Source organism: Nerophis lumbriciformis, linkage group LG01 (assembly GCF_033978685.3).
Source record: "Nerophis lumbriciformis linkage group LG01, RoL_Nlum_v2.1, whole genome shotgun sequence".
In the NCBI taxonomy this organism is placed as follows: domain Eukaryota; kingdom Metazoa; phylum Chordata; class Actinopteri; order Syngnathiformes; family Syngnathidae; genus Nerophis; species Nerophis lumbriciformis.
In genome coordinates, this window is record NC_084548.2 from 9,564,725 (window position 1) to 9,588,101 (window position 23,377).

At 41.7% G+C, this 23,377-nt stretch overlaps 1 protein-coding gene across 1 annotated transcript in view; it reads left to right on the top strand.

The window, feature by feature from the left end:
- Positions 1–23,377, top strand: part of bsna (bassoon presynaptic cytomatrix protein a) — a 196,144-nt gene that overhangs the window by 145,873 nt on the left and 26,894 nt on the right. The window contains exons 5-6 of the mRNA XM_061974572.1: positions 14,206–14,664; positions 17,973–23,243. Of these exons, the coding sequence (XP_061830556.1) occupies positions 14,206–14,664; positions 17,973–23,243 (5,730 nt within the window). The remainder of the gene's footprint in view (positions 1–14,205; positions 14,665–17,972; positions 23,244–23,377) is intronic.

The window sequence follows — 23,377 nt, forward strand, 5'->3', positions numbered from 1 at the left end:
TTTATTAAAGATGTCCGATAATATTGGCATGCCGATATTATCGGCCGATAAATGCTTTAAAATGTAATATTGGAAATTATCGGTATCGTTTTTTTAATTATCAGTATCATTTTATTTTTGTTTTTTTTATTAAATCAACATAAACACAAGATACACTTACAATTAGTACACCAACCCAAAAAAACCTCCCCCCTCATTCACACAAAAGGGTTGTTTCTTTCTGTTATTAATATTCTGGTTCCTACATTATATATCAATATATATCAATACAGTCTGCAAGGGATACAGTCCGTAAGCACACATGATTGTGCGTGCTGCTGGTCCACTAATAGTACTAACCTTTAACAGTTAATTTTACTCATTTTCATTAATTACTAGTTTCTATGTAACTGTTTTTATATTGTTTTACTTTCTTTTTTTTATTCAAGAAAATGTTTTTAATTAATTTATCTTATTTTATTTTATTAATTTAAAAAAAAAAGGACCTTATCTTCACCATACCTGGTTGTCCAAATTAGGCATAATAATGTATTAATTCCACGACTGTATATATCGGTATCGGTTGATATCGGTATCGGTAATTAAGTGTTGGACAATATCGGAATATCGGATATCGGCAAAAAGCCATTATCGGACATACCTAATTTTTATCTTTAAGGATTTTGTGACATGCAAGTTGAACTGAATTTTAATTTAAATACTTAAAAAATGTAAATCAGTGGTTCTAAATATTTCTGAGGTACCACCTCACAAAAAAGACGGTATCATCATACCAAGTTATTCTTCTCTGGAAAGTGGAGAAAACAAGTGAGTGACATTATAAAATTGTTACCATGTTTTGGTGCTCATAAACAGATTCTTTGAACAAAATTACTGGAAATTACTAAAAAGTAAATTCATCTTAATAAGAGAGCAGTAAGATTCATGCAGATGCATTCAACTGCCAATTAGTGGAACACAGTCCTCATCCAAATGTTTAATCATATTGGTGGCTAAATAATGTTGAATTTCTGCTTTTCATTTTGCTCACTCAGATGTTTTTATTTTAGCTAGTAGGGCCACCTCTTTACTTGCAAATGCATGCACAGTGCCATCCGGATTCTGGGGTAGATTAAAATTCAGATTTCAGAGCCATAATGACAGACAAAGAAGATTTTAAATGTTATCGTATGTAACTTTGCCTTCCTCCAACCATGTTCCAGTCAGTTTTGTATGATACCTCAAACTAACTTGTTAATTCAAAACTGAACTAACACTGTTTTGCTCCCATATTTGACTCCCTTAGCAGTGATATATTTACGGGGGTGTATAATGTAGCCCGGAAGAGTTAGGGATGCATGGGATTCTGGGTATTTGTTCTGTTGTGTTACGGTGCAGATGTTCTCCCAAAATGTGTTTGTCATTCTTGTTTGGTGTGGGTTCACATTGTGGCGCGTATTAGTAAGAGTGTTAAAGTTGTTTATATCGCCACCCTCAGTGTAACCTGTAGACTTAGACAAACTTTAATGATCCACAAGGGAAATTGTTCAACACAGTAGCTCAGTTACAATGATGGAAAGTAATGTCTATGGCTGTTGATCAAGTATGCCTTGCAGTCACTTACGTATGCAGGTAGAGGCCGCATACAACATGTAACCGGGCTGGCACGCTGTTAATACATGCTGTAGAGGGCGCTAATGGCAGTGCCATCACGGCACGCCCTTATTAGTGTTGTTGTGGGGGGAAATCAGCAGACATTCGAAAGGATAGTAGCTCTGAATTACGGGAATCTTCCGGAAAAATCGGGAAGGTTGGCAAGTATGACGCTGTCAAGCGCCATTCATATAAAACTTGCGGGCCGCACTAACATTACATTTTCATATTAAGGTGCGGGCCGCGAAATAACGTCTCACGGGCCGCGTGTCTGAGACCCCTGGTTTATACATAGCACAAAGCAAAAAAAAACTTTGTATGCAGTGTTATTTCATTTTAAATTTCAAAAGAGTTTTGTGGCTCCCATTGTTTTCTTTAATTTGTGAAACGGGTCAAAATTGCTCTTTGACTGGTAAAGGTTGCCCTGGGCTAGTCCATGAAGAACTATTTTTTTAACCAAATTTTACCGACATTTACCAACATGTTATGAATTACTGATGAAATGACAGAGGCTTTTGATCAATTTTAATTTTTTTTCTATAGATTTTTGATGGGCACTAATGGGAAGTGATCAAAGTACTATAACCAGCCATCATACCATAAGAGATTCACCACTGTCAGGGAGTGGCGAAGCAGTATTCATAACTGTCACTCATGTCAGCCATCATCAAAACTTATAAATGACTTTTCAGCCTTCGTATCCTCTTGTCTGATCACTTCCTCAGCCAAAGGCGTGTAGCAGCAGCAACAGTAATGCTCCAATGTGCAGGCAGCCTGCTCTTCAAAGTCCACACTAAAGGCTACAGACTTCCTCTCTCAGCCTTACACCAAGGCTAATACTTTAATACCCAGCAGGGTACACATACAGGAAGGCAAGAAGTTAAATTTTGTCAATTTTATTTTCGTTGTTGTCCCCATAGAGCTTATTTAGTGGACAGTGTTATAGGCATATATAGAAAAAACAGCATTTTAGAAGTTGGTAGAACAGTCAAACAATTCTAGCTTTACGAGTAGAACTATTAGATATACTTTAAAGCTGGATTTACACTATTGCGTCCTAATGCACAGTGTAGTGCCTTTTATGCTACAACGACAACATATTTGATGTTTAAACTGATATAAAAAAAACAAATTTCAAATAATCATTAACTTTAGAATTTGATGCCAGCAACACGTGACAAAGAAGTTGGGAAAGGTGGCAATAAATACTGATAAAGTTGAGGAATGCTCATCAAACACTTATTTGGAACATCCCACAGGTGAACAGGCAAATTGGGAACAGGTGGGTGCCATGATTGGGTATAAAAGTAGATTCCATGGAATGCTCAGTCATTCACAAACAAGGATGGGGCGAGGGTCACCACTTTGTCAACAAATGCGTGAGCAAATTGTTGAACAGTTTAAGAAAAACCTTTCTCAACCAGCTATTGCAAGGAATTTAGGGATTTCACCATCTACGGTCCGTAATATCATCAAAGGGTTCAGAGAATCTGGAGAAATCACTGCACGTAAGCAGCTAAGCCCGTGACCTTTGATCCCTCAGGCTGTACTGCATCAACAAGCGACATCAGTGTGTAAAGGATATCACCACATGGGCTCAGGAACATTTCAGAAACCCACTGTCAGTAACTACAGTTGGTCGCTACATCTGTAAGTGCAAGTTAAAACTCTCCTATGCAAGGCGAAAACTGTTTATCAACAACACCCAGAAACGCAGTCGGCTTCGCTGGGCCTGAGCTCATCTAAGATGGACTGATACAAAGTGGAAAAGTGTTCTGTGGTCTGACGAGTCCACATTTCAAATATTTTTGGGAAACTGTGGACGTCGTGTCCTCCGGACCAAAAAGGAAAAGATCCATCCGGATTGTTATAGGCGCAATGTTGAAAAGCCAGCATCTGTGATGGTATGGGGGTGTATTAGTGCCCAAGACATGGGTAACTTACACATCTGTGAAGGCGCCATTAATGCTAAAAGGTACATACAGGTTTTGGAGCAACATATGTTGCCATCCAAGCAACGTTACCATGGACGCCCCTGCTTATTTCAGCAAGACAATGCCAAGCCACGTGTTACATCAACGTGGCTTCATAGTAAAAGAGTGCAGGTACTAGACTGGCCTGCCTGTAGTCCAGACCTGTCTCCCATTGAAAATGTGTGGTGCATTATGAAGCCTAAAATACCACAACGGAGACCCCCGGACTGTTGAACAACTTAAGCTGTACATCAAGCAAGAATGGGAAAGAATTCCACCTGAGAAGCTTAAAAAATGTGTCTCCTCAGTTCCCAAACGTTTACTGAGTGTTGTTAAAAGGAAAGGCCATGTAACACAGTGGTGAACATGCCCTTTCCCAACGTCTTTGTCACATGTTGCCGGCATCAAATTCTAAAGTTAATGATTATTTGCAAAAAAAAAAAATGTTTATCAGTTTGAACATCAAATATGTTGTCTTTGTAGCATATTCAACTGAATATGGGTTGAGAATGATTTGCAAATCATTGTATTCCGTTTATATTTACATCTAACACAATTTCCCAACTCATATGGAAACGGGGTTTGTACAAACATCAGAGAAAAAGTTACCAGTGCAACTACTTTGGTCCAAAACAAAAGCCTATAGAAATAATCAGTGCTCACAGTTCATTTGAGGATAAGACAGAGCCATAAAACTCCCTTTATTGCTGTTTTGCTCTGCTGCTGGCGACCTGACATATTTTTTTTTTTACTGCAGGAGTCAAAACCCTCTAATCCCTGCAACATGCATACAGTACACACGAACACCAATACACACACATACAGTATTTTACACTCTATATGTGAAACCACAGCACTTTCACTGCATCACCTGACACTAATGCATCACCACGTACAGCAGTGATGTACTGTACACTGCACAAAGCAACAGTGTTACAAACAGCAGAATGCAGTGTGGTTCTACACCACGAAAAGCTGGAATAACATTTAATTAATATCTCTGAAAAAATGTCAACATACATCATTATCATTAAAATAAGGAGGAACATGTGTTGATACAGCTCTTGTACTGGGTGTATTAATGCATTTATAATTAAAACTTTATTTAGAAACCTGGGCAGAATAAAAGGTGTTGCAGTGAGTGAACATGGATGTTGGGAAATGATGTCAGTGACTAATATCAAAACATTACAACTTTGGATATTTCTCTTTGCCGAGAGCTCAAACCATGCGTAAACGTTTTTGTGTGTCTGTATGCGGAGTAAAACTCTGGAACAAACTGGACTTACAACACAAGCAATGCCAAACTATTAATGGATTTAAACTACTATACAAACATGGGGTCTGGTTCAAATATAGAGATGAGGGTCTTTAATTTGACTGTACTCTGTCTCAAAGTGTTAATATGTGCTCAATGTTTCCTTACCATTATTACTATGTTGTCTATTACCACTGTTGGTTCCTACATTGTTGATACAAATTATTGTTACAGTGTAATAATTATTGTTACCTGTGGTAATGCCACTAAGATACAACATCTGTATTATAATCCTTGAACAAAGTAACAGTGAAACTCCGTGTATTAATCACTGAATTGAGAACTGGGGGTGAGATTACATAAATTATCTCCCTTTCAGGCAAAACTGGACCATCATGCTTACACATACTGTACATTACCTTTTGCATTATATTAATTTATATTATTACGTGTCGTCTAACTTTTTTGTTTTATGTCATTGCCTGAAATAAATGAATAAGTGAAAAAAATGTAAAATGAACATACTATGCAACTAAAGCGAGTTAAAAAGTGAACCACACACACACCTTGACACCCTGATTATGACTTCAAACTGTCGAGAAGCACCTTTGGCACTGTAATAATCAGCAGCTCCCCCAATGCCCATTATCCGCTCTAGTTTCTTCCTCCAATTGCCTGAGCCTCAGCAGGGAGCCTCGCACATCCCTCCCAGCACCACTCAATTATTGCGTATACGCATGTCTCACGTGCACTCACTCACTTCACTCATTCCCACTCGCCTCGCATCTGTTAGTTCCCTCCTCTTCTTCCTCAGCCTTCCTCTGCTTGTCATCTCTCTGCTTCTTCTTGGCCTTCAGCAACACACACTCCATTTTGCATTGACGAGATGTACAAACCCCGTTTCCATATGAGTTGGGAAATTGTGTTGGATGTAAATATAAACGGAATACAATGATTTGCAAATCATTTTCAACCCATATTCAGTTGAATATGCTACAAAGACAACATGTTTGATGTTCAAACTCATAAACATTTTTTTTTTTTGCAAATAATTAACTTTAGAATTTGATGCCAGCAACACGTGACAAAGATGTTGGGAAAGGTGGCAATAAATACTGATAAAGTTGAGGAATGCTCATCAAACACTGGGAACAGGTGGGTGCCATGATTGGGTGTAAAAACAGCTTCCCAAAAAATGCTCAGTCATTCACAAACAAGGATGGGGCGAGGGTCACCATTTTGTCAACAAATGCGTGAGCAAATTGTTGAACAGTTTAAGAAAAACCTTTCTCAACCAGCTATTGCAAGGAATTTAGGGATTTCACCATCTACGGTCTGTAATATCATCAAAGGGTTCAGAGAATCTGTAGAAATCACTGCACGTAAGCAGCTAAGCCCGTGACCTTCGATCCCTCAGGCTGTACTGCATCAACAAGCGACATCAGTGTGTAAAGGATATCACAACATGGGCTCAGGAACACTTCAGAAACCCACTGTCAGTAATTACAGTTGGTCACTACATCTGTAAGTGCAAGTTAAAACTCTCCTATGCAAAGCGAAAACCGTTTATCAACAACACCCAGAAACGCCGTCGTCTTCGCTGGGCCTGAGCTCATCTAAGATGGACTGATACAAAGTGGAAAAGTGTTCTGTGGTCTGACGAGTCCACGTTTCAAATTGTTTTTGGAAACTGTGGACGTCGTGTCCTCCGGACCAAAGAGGAAAAGAACCATCCGGATTGTTATAGGCGCAAAGTTGAAAAGCCAGCATCTGTGATGGTATGGGGGTGTATTAGTGCCCAAGACATGGGTAACTTACACATCTGTGAAGGCGCCATTAATGCTGAAAGGTACATACAGGTTTTGGAGTAACATATGTTGCCATCCAAGCAACGTTACCATGGACGCCCCTGCTTATTTCAGGAAGACAATGCCAAGCCACGTGTTACATCAACGTGGCTTCATAGTAAAAGAGTGCGGGTACTAGACTGGCATGCCTGTAGTCCAGACCTGTCTCCCATTGAAAATGTGTGGCGCATTATGAAGCCTAAAATACCACAACAGAGACCCCCGGACTGTTGAACAACTTAAGCTGTACATCAAGCAAGAATGGGAAAGAATTCCACCTGAGAAGCTTAAAAAATGTGTCTCTTCAGTTCCCAAACATTTACTGACTGTTGTTAAAAGGAAAGGCCATGTGACACAGTGGTGAACATGCCCTTTCCCAACTACTTTGGCACGTGTTGCAGCCAGGAAATTCAAAGTTAATTATTATTTGCAAAAAAAAAATAACGTTTATGAGTTTGAAGTGCATTCAATTGAATATGGGTTGAAAAGGATTTGCAAATCATTGTATTCCGTTTATATTTACATCTAACACAATTTCCCAACTCATATGGAAACAGGGTTTGTATGAACGTGTGTATGAAATGTGAACGTGTATGTGCCTGGAAGTAAGTATGAGTGTACGGTGCAGGAGAGTGCAGCCTGAAGCAACCACCAGCACTAGGGAGGCGTGCGCTCGAGCAGAACAATGGCATTCTGGGTAAAAATAGCCCTCACACTGTTGGAGGGAAAGAAAAGGCGACTGGAGAGTGTGACAGGGGAGTGAAGAGGGAGGGAGGAGGAAGACGAGTGGATGGATAGAAACGAATGATTGCACTTGAGTGAGTGTGAAGGATAAAACAAACTGCAAGCTTAAATGTGTGGGGAAAGTGAAAAAATGTGAACGATCAAGAAGAGAAGCTATGTTTGCTTTTTAATCATGCTAAACAGAATATGGATGGATTTTTGTACTCTTGATGAAAAGGTACTTAATGGTGGCACAAAACAGATGAGCAGTGTCTTTCAACTGGACTCTGTGACATCAGCAACATGACAGGGCATGGTTTGTGAGTCATTTCACCTTGCATAAATTACAATACTTTACAGTTTTTGAGTCAGTGTCCACGTGTCTTTGAAGGGACGGAAAGAAAAGCTACAGTAATTTGACTCCTGAATAGGACGGGGCGTTACAACACACTGTATTTACTCATTAGAGCAGTGTTTTTCACCCACTGTGCATCAATTGTCTATTGATGATGATATTGTCTGGTGTGCCATGGGAAATTATGCAACTTCCCCTAATTGGTCCAAAAAATATTTTTTGCAAATCAATAATTATAATCTGCAAATAATGTGCCGTTGTCGAGTGTCTGTGCTGTCTAGAGCTCGACAGGGTAACCGTGTAAAACTCCATACCAGTAGGTGGCAGCAGGTAGTTCATTGCTTTGTAGAAGTCGGAACGCGTCGAGGATGGTTTGTGGTGATCCCAATATGCAGAGCACAGCGGGAGACAGCGTGCAGGTAAAACGACATGTAACGCTTAAACCAAAAATTAACAAAACGGAAAGGAAAAGGCAAAGAAGCATATGGATGGCTATGCAAAACGAAAGTAAAACTGAACTGGCTGCAAAGTAAACAAAAACAGAATGCTGGACGACAGCAAAGACTTACAGCGTGCGGAGCAGAGATGGCGTCCACAAAGCACATCCGTTCATGACATGACAATCAACAATGTCCCCACAAAGAAGGATATCGTACGCACAACTGAAATAGTCTTGTTTGCCAATATAAAGCAGGTCAGGCAATAGCACTCAAAGGAATCGTGACGCTGCTACAGGAAAACACCAACAAAACAGGAAGAGCCACCAAAATAACAGTGCAAGACATGAACTAAATAAAGCACAACACAGGAAAACAACAACAAACTCAAAATAAGGCATGACAACCTGGTGGAGTTTCATTTTTTTAACTTTTTCTGCTGGTGGTGCGCCTCCGTATTTTTTTAATTTAAAAAATGTGCCTTGGCTCAAAAAATGTTGAAAAACACTGCATTAGGGAACCAATTTGATCAGAAATCGGCTTCAATTTAAATGATGTGACTGAATCGGCACACAGGACCTTGGATCAATCCAAATATAAAATTAACTGTCCGATTGTCCCATTTTAACATTATAAATCAGAAGTTTTCTGATGACTGCGATAGTGGGGTGTATTGAGGATGGTGATAATGAGGAATACAGGGTACTGGTGGAGGACTTTGTCACATGGTGTGGAAAGAACCACCTCCAGCTTAATGTGACGAAGACCAAGGAGCTGGTTGTGGACCTGGGAAGGAGGAGGAGTATTCCGGCGACCCCTGTTTCCATCAGGGGGGTCGATGTGGACATGGTTGAGGATTATAAATACCTGGGAGTACACATGGACAACAAGCTGAATGGGTCAAAACATGCTGAGGCACTCTACAAGAAGGGACAGAGCCGCCTCTACTTCCTCAGGAGGCTAGGATCCTTCAACGTCTGTACAAAGATGTTGAAGATGTTCTACGAGTCGGTGGTGACGGGCCTTGTACGCCGTGGCCTGCTGGGGCAGCGGGCTGAGAGCGAGGGACGCAAACAGACTGGACAAGTTGGTAGAGAAGGCCAGTAACGTGGTGGGAGTGGATTTAGAGACTCTGGCGGTGGTGTCAGAGAGGAGAAGTCTAGCAAAGCTCCTAGCCATTATGGACAACACCTCCCACCCACTACACTTGGACCTTGCGGGGAGAATGAGCACGTTCAGTGGAAGGCTCAAACTCCCAAAATGCAACACGGAACGACACAGGAGGTCCTTCATACCGACAGCCATCAGACTGTATAATGCATATGTTCCTTGACTGCACTTAAATGTAGAGTATATGTAGAATATATTTATATTTATTATATATATACTATATTATATATATTATATTATTTACTATTATTACTGTCTATTGTGAGCGAACCGTGGTGCAGAATTTCCCCCAGGGATCAATAAAGTACTTTCTATTCTATTCTATTCTATTAATTGATCTGCTACGCTGCTGGAAGCCCTATCTGCTCAGTGTACTACTACTACTACTATGAAAAGACAAAACATGCGATACATATATGATTAAGTCCAACGTTTGAAGGAGATATGGCTTGTTGAAGAAGAACAGTACACTTGATAAACTGCTGTAATATACAAAGACTGTAAAACAGCATGAAGAACAGCGGCAGCAGAAGACATGGACAAACCGGCAATGAGAAGGCTCATACAGCTAGCTCTTGACGGAGGCAGATATCGACATATATCCATATTTAAGTTACTTCTTTATTCATAGTCTTATTAGAAAACAGCTAGTGTTTCTCCATTTGTTTTCTTTCTGGTTGTCCGCAAGTCCACTGTGAGTTACCTTGACTTTAGGAATGTGAGGAGGACAGATACTCCTTTCCTTATCTGTTCCTGTGTCCAGCTGAGGAAAACAATGGGCATGTGTTCGGGCTGGAGGGAGGGACAACGAGGATGGGAGCGAGAAACACATATAGAAGAGAAGGTTTCCGTATTTTAGATTAGATCAGCTTAGCTGCGCAATTGAATGTGTTGTCCTGGGCTGGTCTCTATCTTCAAAGCTTTGAAAATAAATTACAAAATACCTATTCTGTCCTGGTGGTCAATTTGAACTCAGCTTATGTGTCATCAAAAGAACTTGGGATTGACCAGCATTTTAATTTCCCCTTGGAGGAACATCTGGTCCAAACGCAACACTCTAAAGACCAACAGGACAACGATACGGATATCGAAGGCTTCTTTCAAGCAAAATTTGGCAATAACTCAACTCGAGCCAAGGCTTGAGACTGTACAATGCAATTGAGAGTGAGGGCTTAATTCGGGACATTGTAGCCTCGGTACAAAATACCAAGTTGACAGCATTTTACCAAAAAATGCGTGCCAGAGCTGTATAATAAAATTTAGAATGAAGTTGATTTAAGCAAATAGTGAAAAACTGAATATTAAGTCCACTTTTGTGTAATGTGTTACAGTAATAAACACATTGACATGGTATGTCATGTCAAAAGCAACACTAATACTAAAGACATAAGGGTTGCAGGTGTTTGTAAAGTATATTTCAAGATTAACAGTGCCACATTTATAGAACAGACTAGCATAATTTATAGCGTCAATGAAAGTCTACTTTGAACAATAAACTGTACTAGATTGCATTACATCAAAATGAATCGGATACAATCCGACTGAATCAAATCGTTGCATTTTAAAATGTGTTGGGGACATCTCTGCGCTGCTGACCCGTCTCCGCTCGGGATGGTTTCCTGCTGGCCCCACTATGGACTGGACTCTTACTATTATGTTGGATCCACTATGGACTGGACTCTCACAATATTATGTCAGACCCACTCGACATCCATTGCATTTGGTCTCCCCTAGAGGTGGGGGGGTACCCACATATGCGGTCCTCTCCAAGGTTTCTCAGTCATTCACATCGACGTCCCACTGGGGTGAGTTTTTCCTTGCCCTTATGTGGGCTCTGTACCGAGGATGTCGTTGTGGCTTGTGCAGCCCTTTGAGACACTTGTGATTTAGGGCTATATAAATAAACATTGATTCATTGATTGATTGTTTCTGAATCGTATTGTTCTCCATGTATCTAAATATGTATCGTATTGTCTCATATTGGAGAGATGCACACCCCTACTATCCATGTTTAAGATGAATAAACAGCGATAGTCTGATACAGATTGTAAAAAGATCTGTTGAATGCATTGCATGGAGGAGCAGGAGAATAGCATGAGACATGAGCTTAACACAAATTAAGTTTCTTTATCAAGACCTTTAACAGAAACTCCTCCATGGTTGTTCCCTGTGGCTTCGGTGAATATATGGCCTCAGCAAAAGGCCAAAGGTCAAGGGCTGAGTGAAAGTGTGGCAGTGATGGTCGAAGACCGTTTGGATACAATATACAGTTTGTTTACTCCAATATTTACGGACGATTGAAAGATCCAATCACAGGAAGTACAGGCTTTGCTTTTGTAGTACCAAGGCTCCACATTGCAGTTAGATGAAGAACAACACACCATTTGGCAGTGTTTACAGTCAAGCTATTGGCTATTTGAAGTTGGTAATAAGTTAAAAATGAAACAAAATTATGTAGAATTTTCAAATATGATCCATTTTGCAAACTGAAATACACATGTTACACACTGATTCTGATATTTAATGTCCAAGATAAAGAATGTATTGAGGGGACATGGATAAAACTTAAGCAGTGTGACATGTTCCGAAGACTGTCCAGCAACGATGACAAAGACCTAATGTGCATGCTGATCATCATTTCCCAGCGTCAAGAGGTAGACGTCGGGAACCTTTTTCTCTGAGAGAGCCATGAAAGCCAAATATTTTAAAATGTATTTCCGTGAGAGCCATATAATATTTTTTAACACTGAATACGAAGGTCCTGGGCAGTCCTGAGTTCAATTCCGGGCTCGAGATCTTTATGTGTGGAGTTTGCATTTTCTCCCCGTGACTGCGTGGGTTCCCTCCGGGTTCCTTGCCCTTATGTGGGCTCTGTACCGAGGATGTCGTTGTGGCTTGTGCAGCCCTTTGAGACACTTGTGATTTAGGGCTATATAAATAAACATTGATTGATTGATTGATTGATACTCCGGCTTCCTCCCACCTCCAAAGGCATGCACCTGGGGATAGGTTGATTGGCAACACTAAATTATAATAATAATAATAATAATAATAACTGGGATTTATATAGCGCTTTTCTAAGTACCCAAAGTCGCTTTACATGTAGAACCCATCACACCTGGTGGTGGTAAGCTACTTTCATAGCCACAGCTGCCCTGGGGTAGACTGACGGAAGCGTGGCTGCAATTTCCGCCAACGGCCCCTCCGACCACCACCTATCATTCATCATTCAATTCACCGGTGTGAGTGGCACCGGGGGCAAAGGGTGAAGTGTCCCACCCAAGGACACAACGGCAGCGATTTTTGGATGGTAAGAGGCGGGGAGCGAACCTGCAACCCTCAGGTTTCTGGCACGGTTGCTCTACCCACTACGCCATGCCGCCCAAAATTGGCCCTAGTGTGTGAATGTGAGTGTGAATGTTGTCTGTCTATCTGTGTTGGCCCTGCGGTGAGGTGGCGACTTGTCCAGGGTGTACCCCGCCTTCTGCCCGAATGCAGCTGAGATAGGCTCCAGCACCCCCCGCGACCCCAAAAAGGGACAATTGCTAGAAAATGGATGGATGAATACAACTAATTGTGTGCATTTTTAAGTACGACCAACATTTTTAGAGTATAATAAGTCTCTAATTCTTTTTAATAACATTGTTATTCTGAAGCTAGCCAATAATAAATAAAATACTTCTTACCATTAAAATGCATGAGAATGTTTTTTATTTTGAACGTTATTTTTAACACTGTGATTACTAGCGGAATTATTCATTACTTATCGTGTTAAGCAATGTCAGCTAAGATTTATCAGAGAGCCAGATGCAGTCATCAAAAGAGCCACGTATGGCAACAACACACAACAACAGCAGTCATGTTTTCGCCTACCGTAAAGCAGTTCGTCTGCCATAAACAGCAATGTTGTGACACTCTTAAACAGGACAATACTGCCATCTAGTGCATTTGATGAAAGCACTTTTGTGCGTGCCACACAGCAATGCATCATCAGAGAGGTTCAGCATGGTTAGAAAAATAGTGACAGAGAATAGAACAAGGATGGACAATTCAACCCTTAACTCAACAATGAGTAGATGAGTGTTATGTGTGTGTATATGTGTAAATAAATGAACACTGAAATTCAAGTATTTATTTTATATATATATATATATATATATATATATATATATATATATATATATATATATATATATATAATAAAAGTAGTATATATTTATAGCTAGATATCACTGAAAGTCAAGTATTTCTTGTATATATATATATATATATATATATATATATATATATATATATATATATATGTATATATATATATATATATATATATATATATATGAAATACTTGACTTGGTGAATTCTAGCTGTAAATATACTCCTCCCCTCTTAACCACGCCCCCAACCACGCCCCGCCCCCCGACCTCCCGAAATCGGAGGTCTCAAGGTTGGCAAGTATGCAATACAGTAGGTGGCAATAATGCACCTTTAACGTTGAGTGCCCCACCATAAAACAAGGTGAAGAAGAAGACTATAGGAGTCTGGACTTTGTTGGTCTTTGTCAAGGGTCTTGGATGTAGCGCACAACTCATCCCACCCCCAAAAAATGTTTAAGCTGTGCTTCCATCATCTATTTTCTACCGCTTCTCCCTTCCAACAGGAAAAAAAACAGTTGGTTTATTATTCAGTTTAATATTAGCAATGCCCAACATTAGAATGAGTTAAATGAGTCTTTATTTCCAAAGATATTTTACAGGGCATATGATTTAAAATGAGTTTTTCAACGACTGACATTCTTTTTGTTGTCTTTCAGAAAAAGGAATGGCTATGTCTCAACTGCCAAACCCAGCGGTTAATGTCTGGAGCTGGTCTTGATGAGCCCCCTCTCCCCATTCCACACCCATCTCCCAAGCATCAGCCCTCTGGTTCACCTCGCCACCAGGCTTCAACCAGCCAACAAAGCCCTCTCCACAAAGCCACCAATCAGCACGGGTCAAAGCCAGCCCAGTCCCAGATGCAGAAACCGCAGGCGGGAACTGGCGGGAGTGATTCTCTTGGGCCCAATGCTACCAAACAGCCAACAGATACCAAGACTACAATGCCAGCTACATTAGCTGGACCAACAAACGACACCCAAAAGAAGACAAAAACCGTGGATGGAAAGCCACAGATGGAGCCCGATACCCAAATTGGCAAAGAGAGTAAACCTGCTCTGAAGAAAGGAGAGCAGATCACGCCAATCAAGGAAATTAGGAAGTCAAGGCATTACGATGTAAGTAACAAAGTTATGTTTCCTACACTATTTACCTGTATTTCTCATTTTTGACACAATGCGTCAAAGGCAAGATTTTTCTTTGTGACTTTGCATCAAAGTTAGGAGACAACTTTAATGGGGGCCTTGACAATGTGTTTTCAGTGTTTTGTTCACATGGATTCCCAAAAATGTCTGAAAACGCAGAATGTACAGTATGTATGCCAGACCAGTAGTGGGTCTTTTTCATGTTGTCCATGTTTATATGTCTTTATATGGTGTCATTTGAAAACGTTCGAAATGTTTGCGTTTTAAGGCTACAAAAACATTGTTGTGATGAAAATGAGAGGCCACAACAACACTGTCTTTATAGGATTTCATTCGTCCATCCATCCATTTTCTACCGCTTATTCCCTTTGGGGTCGCGGGGGGCGCTGGAGCCTATCCCAGCTACAATCGGGCGGAAGGCGGGGTACACCCTGGACAAGTCGCCACCTCATCGCAGGGCCAACACAGATAGACAGACAACATTCACACTCACATAGTATTGCCAGTCAACTTATCCCCAGGTGCATGTCTTTGGATTCATTCATTTAGACACCCCTAACGATACCGCTAATCGCTATTAATTCACGTTTGTATTTTTCTTTGTGTGAATTAAAGTTTGGTGCTGTTAGTTTATCCTCCAATGGCTGTGTGTCAGTGGCTGTCTGTAAAGCAACCTATTGATTTCCATTTTGACAGAATGCTGACGTAGCCAGACAAAGCAAGTCAGCCATGGATTAGCTTTTGGACGGGAATCAAGGGGCCCTTTTCTTACTTGGCAGCGGTATATGCACATTTGACGTACAAAACAAAAACCAGTGAAGTTGGCACATTGTGTAAATTGTAAATAAAAACAGAATACATTTATTTGCAAACCCTTTTCAACCTATATTCAATTAAATAGACTGCAAAGACAAGATACTTAACATTCGAACTGGAAAACTATTTTTCGCAAGTATTAGCTCATTTGGAGTTTGATAACTGCAACATGTTGCTGGCGTAGGTGGCAACAAAGACTGAGAAAGTTGAGGAATGCTCATCAAACACTGATTTGGAAAATTCCACAGGTGAACAGGCTGATTGGGAACGGGTGGGTTCAATGATTGGGTATAAAAGCAGCTTCCATGAAATGCTCAGTCATTCACAAACAAGGATGGGGCGAGGGTCACCACTTTGTGAAGAAATGCCTGAGCAAATTGTTTAACATTTCTCATCCAGCTATTGCAAGGAAATTAGGGAGTTCACCATCTACGGCCCGTAATATCATCAAAAGGTTCAGAGAATCTGGAGAAATCACTGCACGTAAGCAGCAAAGCTGAAAACCAACATTGAATGCCCGTGATCTTCGATCCCTCAAGCGGTACTGCCAGTGTGTAAAAGATTTAACCACATGGGCTCAGGAATACTTCAGAAACCCACTGTCAATAACTACAGTTGGTCGCTACATCTGAAAGTGCAAGTTAAAACTCAACTATGAAAAGCGAAAGCCATTGATCAACAACACCCAGAAACGCAGTCGGCTTCGCTGGGCCTGAGCTCATCTAAGATGGACTGATGCAAAGTGGAAAAGTGTTCTGTGGTCTGACGAGTCCACATTTCAAATTGTTTTTGGAAAATGTGGATGTCGTGTCCTCCGGAACAAAGAGGAAAAGAACCATCCGGATTCTTATAGGCGCAGAGTTCAAAAGCCAGCATCTGTGATGGTATGGGGGTGTATTAGTGCCCAAGACATGGGTAACTTACACATCTGTGAAGGCACCATTAATGCTGAAAGGTACATACAGGTTTTGGAGCAACATATGTTGTCTTCTAAGCAACGTTACCATGGATGCCCATGCTTATTTCAGCAAGACGATGCCAAGCCACGTGTTACAACAGCGTGGCTTCATATTAAAAGAGTGCGGTTACTAGACTGGCCTGCCTGTAGTCCAGACCTGTCTCCCATTGAAAATGTGTGGTGCATTATGAAGCCTAAAATACCACAACAGAGACCCCGGACTGTTGAACAACTTAAGCTGTACATCAAGCAAGAATGGGAAAGAATTCCACCTGAGAAGCTTAAAAAATGTGTCTCCTCAGTTCCCAAACTGTTGTTAAAAGGAAAGACAATGTACACAGTGGTAAAAATACCCCTGTGCCAAATTTTATGCAATGTGTTGCTTCCATGAAATTTTAAGTTAATGATTATTTACAAAATAAAAATACGTTTCTCAGTTCAAACATTAAACATCTTGTCTTTGCAGTCTATTCAATTGAAAATAAGTTGAAAAGGATTTGCAAATCATTGTACTCTGTTTTCATTTACGAATTACACAACGTGCCAACTTCACTGGTTTTGGGTTTTGTAAAATGACAAAGGCATTCAGCTGAAGTCATGCTGTCCTGGAAGTTTTAAATGCAAAAATTAGTCATTTAATTATGTAAAGCAAATTATGAAGGGAAAAATCAGATACAATTCATAACACACACTACTCACAGCATTAATTTGATGACAGTCAAAATGGAAAACGTCACAAGAGGATTTCTAAACTTGGCATTATCCTATTTCATCTATTTTGCATTGTTTCAAATATTTTGAATTACACCAGGTTGGTGCCTCTTAGATTGCTTTGATTTGACATGGTATTAGGAATGGTATTATTCATCACCTTAGCCACTGATGATTTTTTTTAAATAATCTATACATTTTTGAAGAAGCCTTACTTTTTGAGGCATCCGTAAATGAAAACCACATTATTATTATATTTTTTTGTTCCTTTTAATTGTCACCTTTTGAGAATTCAACAGTGGTCCACATACATAGAGCTCATAAATAAGTTTTAATCAATTACATTTGCACTTATATCACAATTGTTTTGATGAACATTGAAACGTCATAATTGACAATTAATACATGTAACTCTCCTTTATATGAAGTATTTGTATCACCTAATGTTTTTTGTAGGTAATCTTCCAAAAACAAACATTTACTACAACTGCACACTAATCTTATATTTCACCGACCTCAAAAACTTATCAAGCTGTTTTCGGTATTAGAGCACTATATTTGTATTAGCATTTTCTTTCTTTTAAAGATGAAATATACACATTGGTATGTGGTATTTCACCACACCTAGTGTGTGTGTGACTATCAGTGGTACTTTAACTTTAAAGTCCACAATATATGTTGCTAAACTGAATCTATACATTTTGGTGACAACTACTGCATGCAAATGTTGTCGAAGTACACACAGTGGTATGCCAAGACCCTAAAATATTTCTCTATTCTGTCTCTCTCTCTTTAGGATACAAAAAATAACAGCACACATGACTTGTCACGTAGCCCTCAAAGCCTCAGTGATACCGGCTACTCCTCTGACGGCATCTCCAGCTCCCACAGCGAAATCACTGGTCTAATTCAAGAGGAAGAGATGAAACTGAGTGAGAGGGGAATCAGCGAGCGGGGCTCCCCACCAAGCCCGTCTGAAATCACAAAGCTGGAAAGCTCCATGAGGCCCTTGCTGGAAAAAAGCCTCTCCGAAGAGAAAGCAGACAGAAGGGGAAGGAAGCACAGGGATAGAGACTTGGATGACAGAGGGAAGCAACGCCCACGTTCACTGTCAATCCCACCTGATGCGTATGACTCAGACGAGGAACTTGAGGACATATTGGAAGAAGAGGAGGATGGGGGAGATTGGGACAACAAACGGAAGGAAGGGAAGGACGAGAAGAAGGAAAAGAAAAAGAAGGAAAAGGACATGGAGCCCACTGAGATGACGGATGAAGAGTTCATGAGGAGACAGATTATGGAGATGAGTGCTGATGAAGAAAATGATGAGGAGGAAGACGATGATGAGGAAGACGAAGGATATGGCTACGAGAGAAAGAAAAGCCATCATAAGCACACTATATCAGACAATGCAAAAGAGAAGCGACGCTTACAGCATCACTCCAGCAGTTTCGAGGAGGAAACAAAAAGCTCTGCTGATGTATACAAGAGCTCAGTGGAAGAGGGTGAGGAAGACTTGATGGCTTCACAGGGTGGTCTGAGACGCTTTAAAACTATTGAACTAAATAACACAAATAGCTACAGTCGAGACATGGAGCTCAGCAGTGAAAACGACTTGAGCCTTGATCGAGAACCTGAACTAGAAATGGAAAGTTTGACTGGCTCCCCAGAAGAGCGCTCTCGGGGTGACTACTCTTCCACTCTGCCTCCAACTTCATCCTCGTATGGCTCAGGACAGTCTCCTACATCCATCTCATCAATGGAGGAAGATAGTGACAGTAGCCCCAGCAGGAGACAAAGGCTGGAAGAAGCCAAGCAACAAAGAAAAGCAAGGCATCGATCCCATGGTCCTCTCCTTCCTACGATTGAAGACTCATCAGAAGAGGATGAACTGAGAGAGGAAGAGGAACTTCTAAGAGAACAGGAGAAGATGAGAGAGGTGGAACAACAAAGAATTAGGAGCACAGCACGCAAGACGAAGCGGGATAAAGAGGAGCTGCGTGCTCAAAGGCGTAGAGAGAGGTCTAAGACACCACCTAGTAACCTTTCACCTATTGAAGATGCTTCTCCAACAGAGGAGCTGAGGCAAGCTGCAGAAATGGAAGAACTTCATCGCTCTTCTGCCTCTGAATACTCGCCTCAGAGCTTGGATTCAGAAGCTGAGGGATACGAGTCGAAACTTTACAAGTCAGGTAGTGAGTACAACCTTCCAAATTTCATGTCTCTTTATTCACCGATCGAGAAATCTTCAACCACAATGACAATAGCGCCATCATCGACTTCTAAACCATTAAAGAGTGCCGAGGAGGTTTATGAGGAGATGATGAGGAAAGCAGAGCTACTTCAAAATCAACAGAAACAACAGCAGCAGCAGCAAGTCAGACATGGCCAGTACTATGAAGAAGACATTAATGGAGAAGGTTATGATGACGAGGATGAGTATGAACAAGATCAAACAGAATATGATAATGAAGCAGCCGAGACAGAAACTGATATTTATAAAGAGATTCGGCAAACCTCTCAGAACATCACAAAGATGCAGCAGGCCACTGATGAACAAGTAGAGCTTGAGATTGAGAGCTCATACCAAAACAAACAATTTCTTGACACAGGCTCAGCCTTTGCCAAGCTACTTGAGCAAAGCAATGCCCTCCTGACTCCAGGAACTAGTCCCACCCAGATCGCTGCTCCTGTTTCCTTTGCTGAAACTGGAGGACGCATCCCGGACGTTCAAGTAACGCAGCACTTTGCTACAAAGGATAGCCACAAAGACAGATTTAAAAGCCAAACTGGTAAAAATGGGATCACACCAACAGCAGCTGCGACTACAATTGCAGCTTATGGAGTCTATGCTAGAGATGCTACAACTATTTCTCAAACTAGTACCAGCCACACTATAACGTCAACCCAATCTGCTATGTATGGCCGACACACAGGGAGTCCTGCCACATCTTCAGCTACAGTCTCAAGTGTGTGCAGCAAGATTGCAGAGATTACCCAAGCCTACAGTCAAAGAGAAGTCATTACCAAAAGAGTAGGGGACACACGCGGTGTCCAAGTTCGAGAAAGCTCAACATCTGCTACAGAGAGAAATATTGAGCCACGCTCTCCTAAGTATACAACTTATTACAGGAGTACCAGCCCTCCTCTTTCTCCATCTCCACCGCCACAAAGTCCGACCCGTTCCCCGTCCAGGAGGGCTACAGCTGAGTTCTCCACGCAAACTTTCAATTCAGCACTACGAATGGAGTCTGGAAGTGCTGGGCCTACATCTCCAGTGATGGCTCAGGGAACCCAAACATCACATAGATCTGTTTCTCCGCGGCTCTACCGGCAGCAATCTTCTCAAGATGCACCATACTCACCGCCTGCAAGTTCAGCTCGGCCAATGACGGTCAACACGGCTACATCTCCTCTGTCTTCACCCACACGTTTTAGCCGTCAATCAACATTTGAGTCTTATTCACCCTGTGGTAGTCCTCCAGATACACCACCTTACCAACATTCTCCTACACGCAGCTTCTACAGAACCCAAAGAATAGAAAAAGTCAATGTTGGAACAAGTATGGTTACCACAGGCAGTATTTATACGAGAGGATCTGTTTCTATGGATAATATCTCTCTATGCCGAATATCTACAGTCCCTGGCACTTCTAGGGTAGAGCAGGGCCATATGATCCAAGGTGGAAGTGTTGTGGACCTGAGAACAGTTGCCAAATCAACTCCAATCATCATGACCGATCAAGGAATGGATCTCACCTCTCTAGCCACTGAATGTAGAAAATACCATGGTGGTTCAGAGGGGAGCCGACATTCCACAATTGTACAGCCCCTGATTATGAACCTTAATGCCCAGGAGAGCATCACGCCAACCACCGTGAGTGTAACAGTGGCAGCATCCATGTTCATGAGCCAACCCAAACAGCCAATGGTCTATGGCGATCCCTATCTAAATCGTGTGGATTTAGGTCAGGGCATAGGTTCAGCTGTGTGTTTTTCCCAAAACAAACCTCCATTATCACCGCCAACTGACCCATCAATACCAAAAATTGATGCAAAACTTGAAGATCTTAGTTTTCAACAGAAAGAACTCCAAAAACAACAAGAGAAGTTGCAGATGCAACAAGAGTTTCTTGAGCAGCAGTTGCAGCAGCATCACCAGATGCAACATCAACCGCAACAGGTGTCGGTTTTAGCAAGATATAACCTTTCTGGTCAGGTCTCACCCTTGCTGAAAAAAGACTTGCTGGTGAGCCAGACGAGCAACGCATCAGCTGTTGTCAGTGCTGTATCGCCAGTCATCAACCCTGATTTGTATGGAACTGGGCCCATAGAGCTTAAAGGCAAGCCCAGTCCTCCTGGTGTGATTACAGGAGGGAGATCGCCACATAGTATGGTAGTGCAGATAGATACAGGGCCAGAACAGGCCAGGGCAGTGACTCAGCTTATTAAAGTGGAAGAAGGGCAGGATGCTGTAGATCTCACAGGAGGCCAGATTAAACCTGACCAACCAGCTTGCTGTGATGTTTACCGACTTCCATTTGGTGGAAGCTGTGTTGGTGGTTCTGAGAAAGAGGGCATACGGCCTCCTTCCGCACCACCTCTGTCCTACGATTCTGACCAAGAAAGACAACCTTTAAGGTACCATGAGTATCCATTGGATGGCCGCAAGTCTTACACATTGCCTTATCCTGGTAGGCTGCAACCTTCAATGTCTGATACAAATCTAGCTGAGGCGGGGCTACAAACCTACCATTCTAAGATAGAACCACATCTTCAAGGATCAGGAGACCTTGCAATGGATGTAAATGTGGTAAAGCATGGCTATGGAGGATATATTGGAATGCAATATGGCTCCTACACAGATTTGCGACATGGAGGAGAAATTTCTGCACCTACATTGCCAATACGCAGATATAATTCCCTGTCGAACATCAATTCTGACTATGGCTACTCTGCTCGTGATATTGCCAATTTTCAGGAAGCTAATTTGGCTCAGTATAGTGCCACAACTGCCAGAGAGATCAGCCGAATGTGTGCTGCACTTAATTCCATTGATCGGTATGGAAGTAATCCAGACTTGATGCAGTTTGGCAGTTTGGGAAGAGGAACCATAACACAAACTTCAAGATTGTCAGCTGGTCTTGGCTTAAGACAAAATCTGATGTTTGGATTGGATGGAAAGCCATTATCCCACAACCAAGCACTTACCAACCTCATCAATGCCAGACAGGCCAGTCTCAGAGCGTTGTACCCAGCTGCCATTAGGTCCTCTGATGGGATGATCTACTCCACTATCCAGACACCTATTGCCTCTACCTTACCCATTACAAGCCAGCCTGCTTCTGTTCTTCGCCCACTACTCAGAGGGGTTTACAGGCCTTATCCATCTCCCAACATGACAGCTGTGCCCCTCTCTAGTCTGACCAGATTACCAATGAGTCCTAGAATGTCTTTATCTGGACAAACTCCAATCCGTTACCCTGGACCAGGTCTTCTCCAAATGACAACCACTGCCACTATAGCTGCTGCAATAACAACCTCAACACCAGCGAGTGCCCCAGTACCTGTTCCTATGACAGCTGCGCCCTCAACAGTCCAAGATGAACCAGTTTACCTTGGTAAGGGTGCTAATGTAACCTCTTCCTCAGCGGAGGTCACCTCAGTGCCAGGAGTACATGCGATCCCAACTGACCCACAGCCGCAACCGTTAAACATGTCCCAAGCCCACCTGAACAGTCAACAACAGCAAAAAGCAACAACCTCTCAGAGTTATAAATCAGTAAGCCCTCCTGCTTCAAGTGATTTACCAGTTCAAGGAGGACTACCGCCTTTCCCCCCACCAGGTGCTATCCACAAAGAGGGTGAAACTGAAACAGAAAGGTTACATCGACAGCAGGAGCAGCTCCTGCAGATGGAGAGGGAGCGTGTAGAGCTGGAGAAACTCCGGCAATTGCGCCTACAGGAAGAGTTGGAACGGGAAAGGATGGAGCTGAAATTTCACCGGGAGAAGGAGCAGATTCTCGTGCAGCGAGAATTGCATGAGCTGCAGAACATCAAAGAACAGGTATAAGGACTAACTGTTTATCTGGTTCATACCAGGTTTTTATTTCTGGGCTGTTATGTTTGGTCTCTTTCCTAATATATATGTAAGCTACACAAGTTGTAAAATGCATGCCTTTGGACAGTGCTGTACCATAA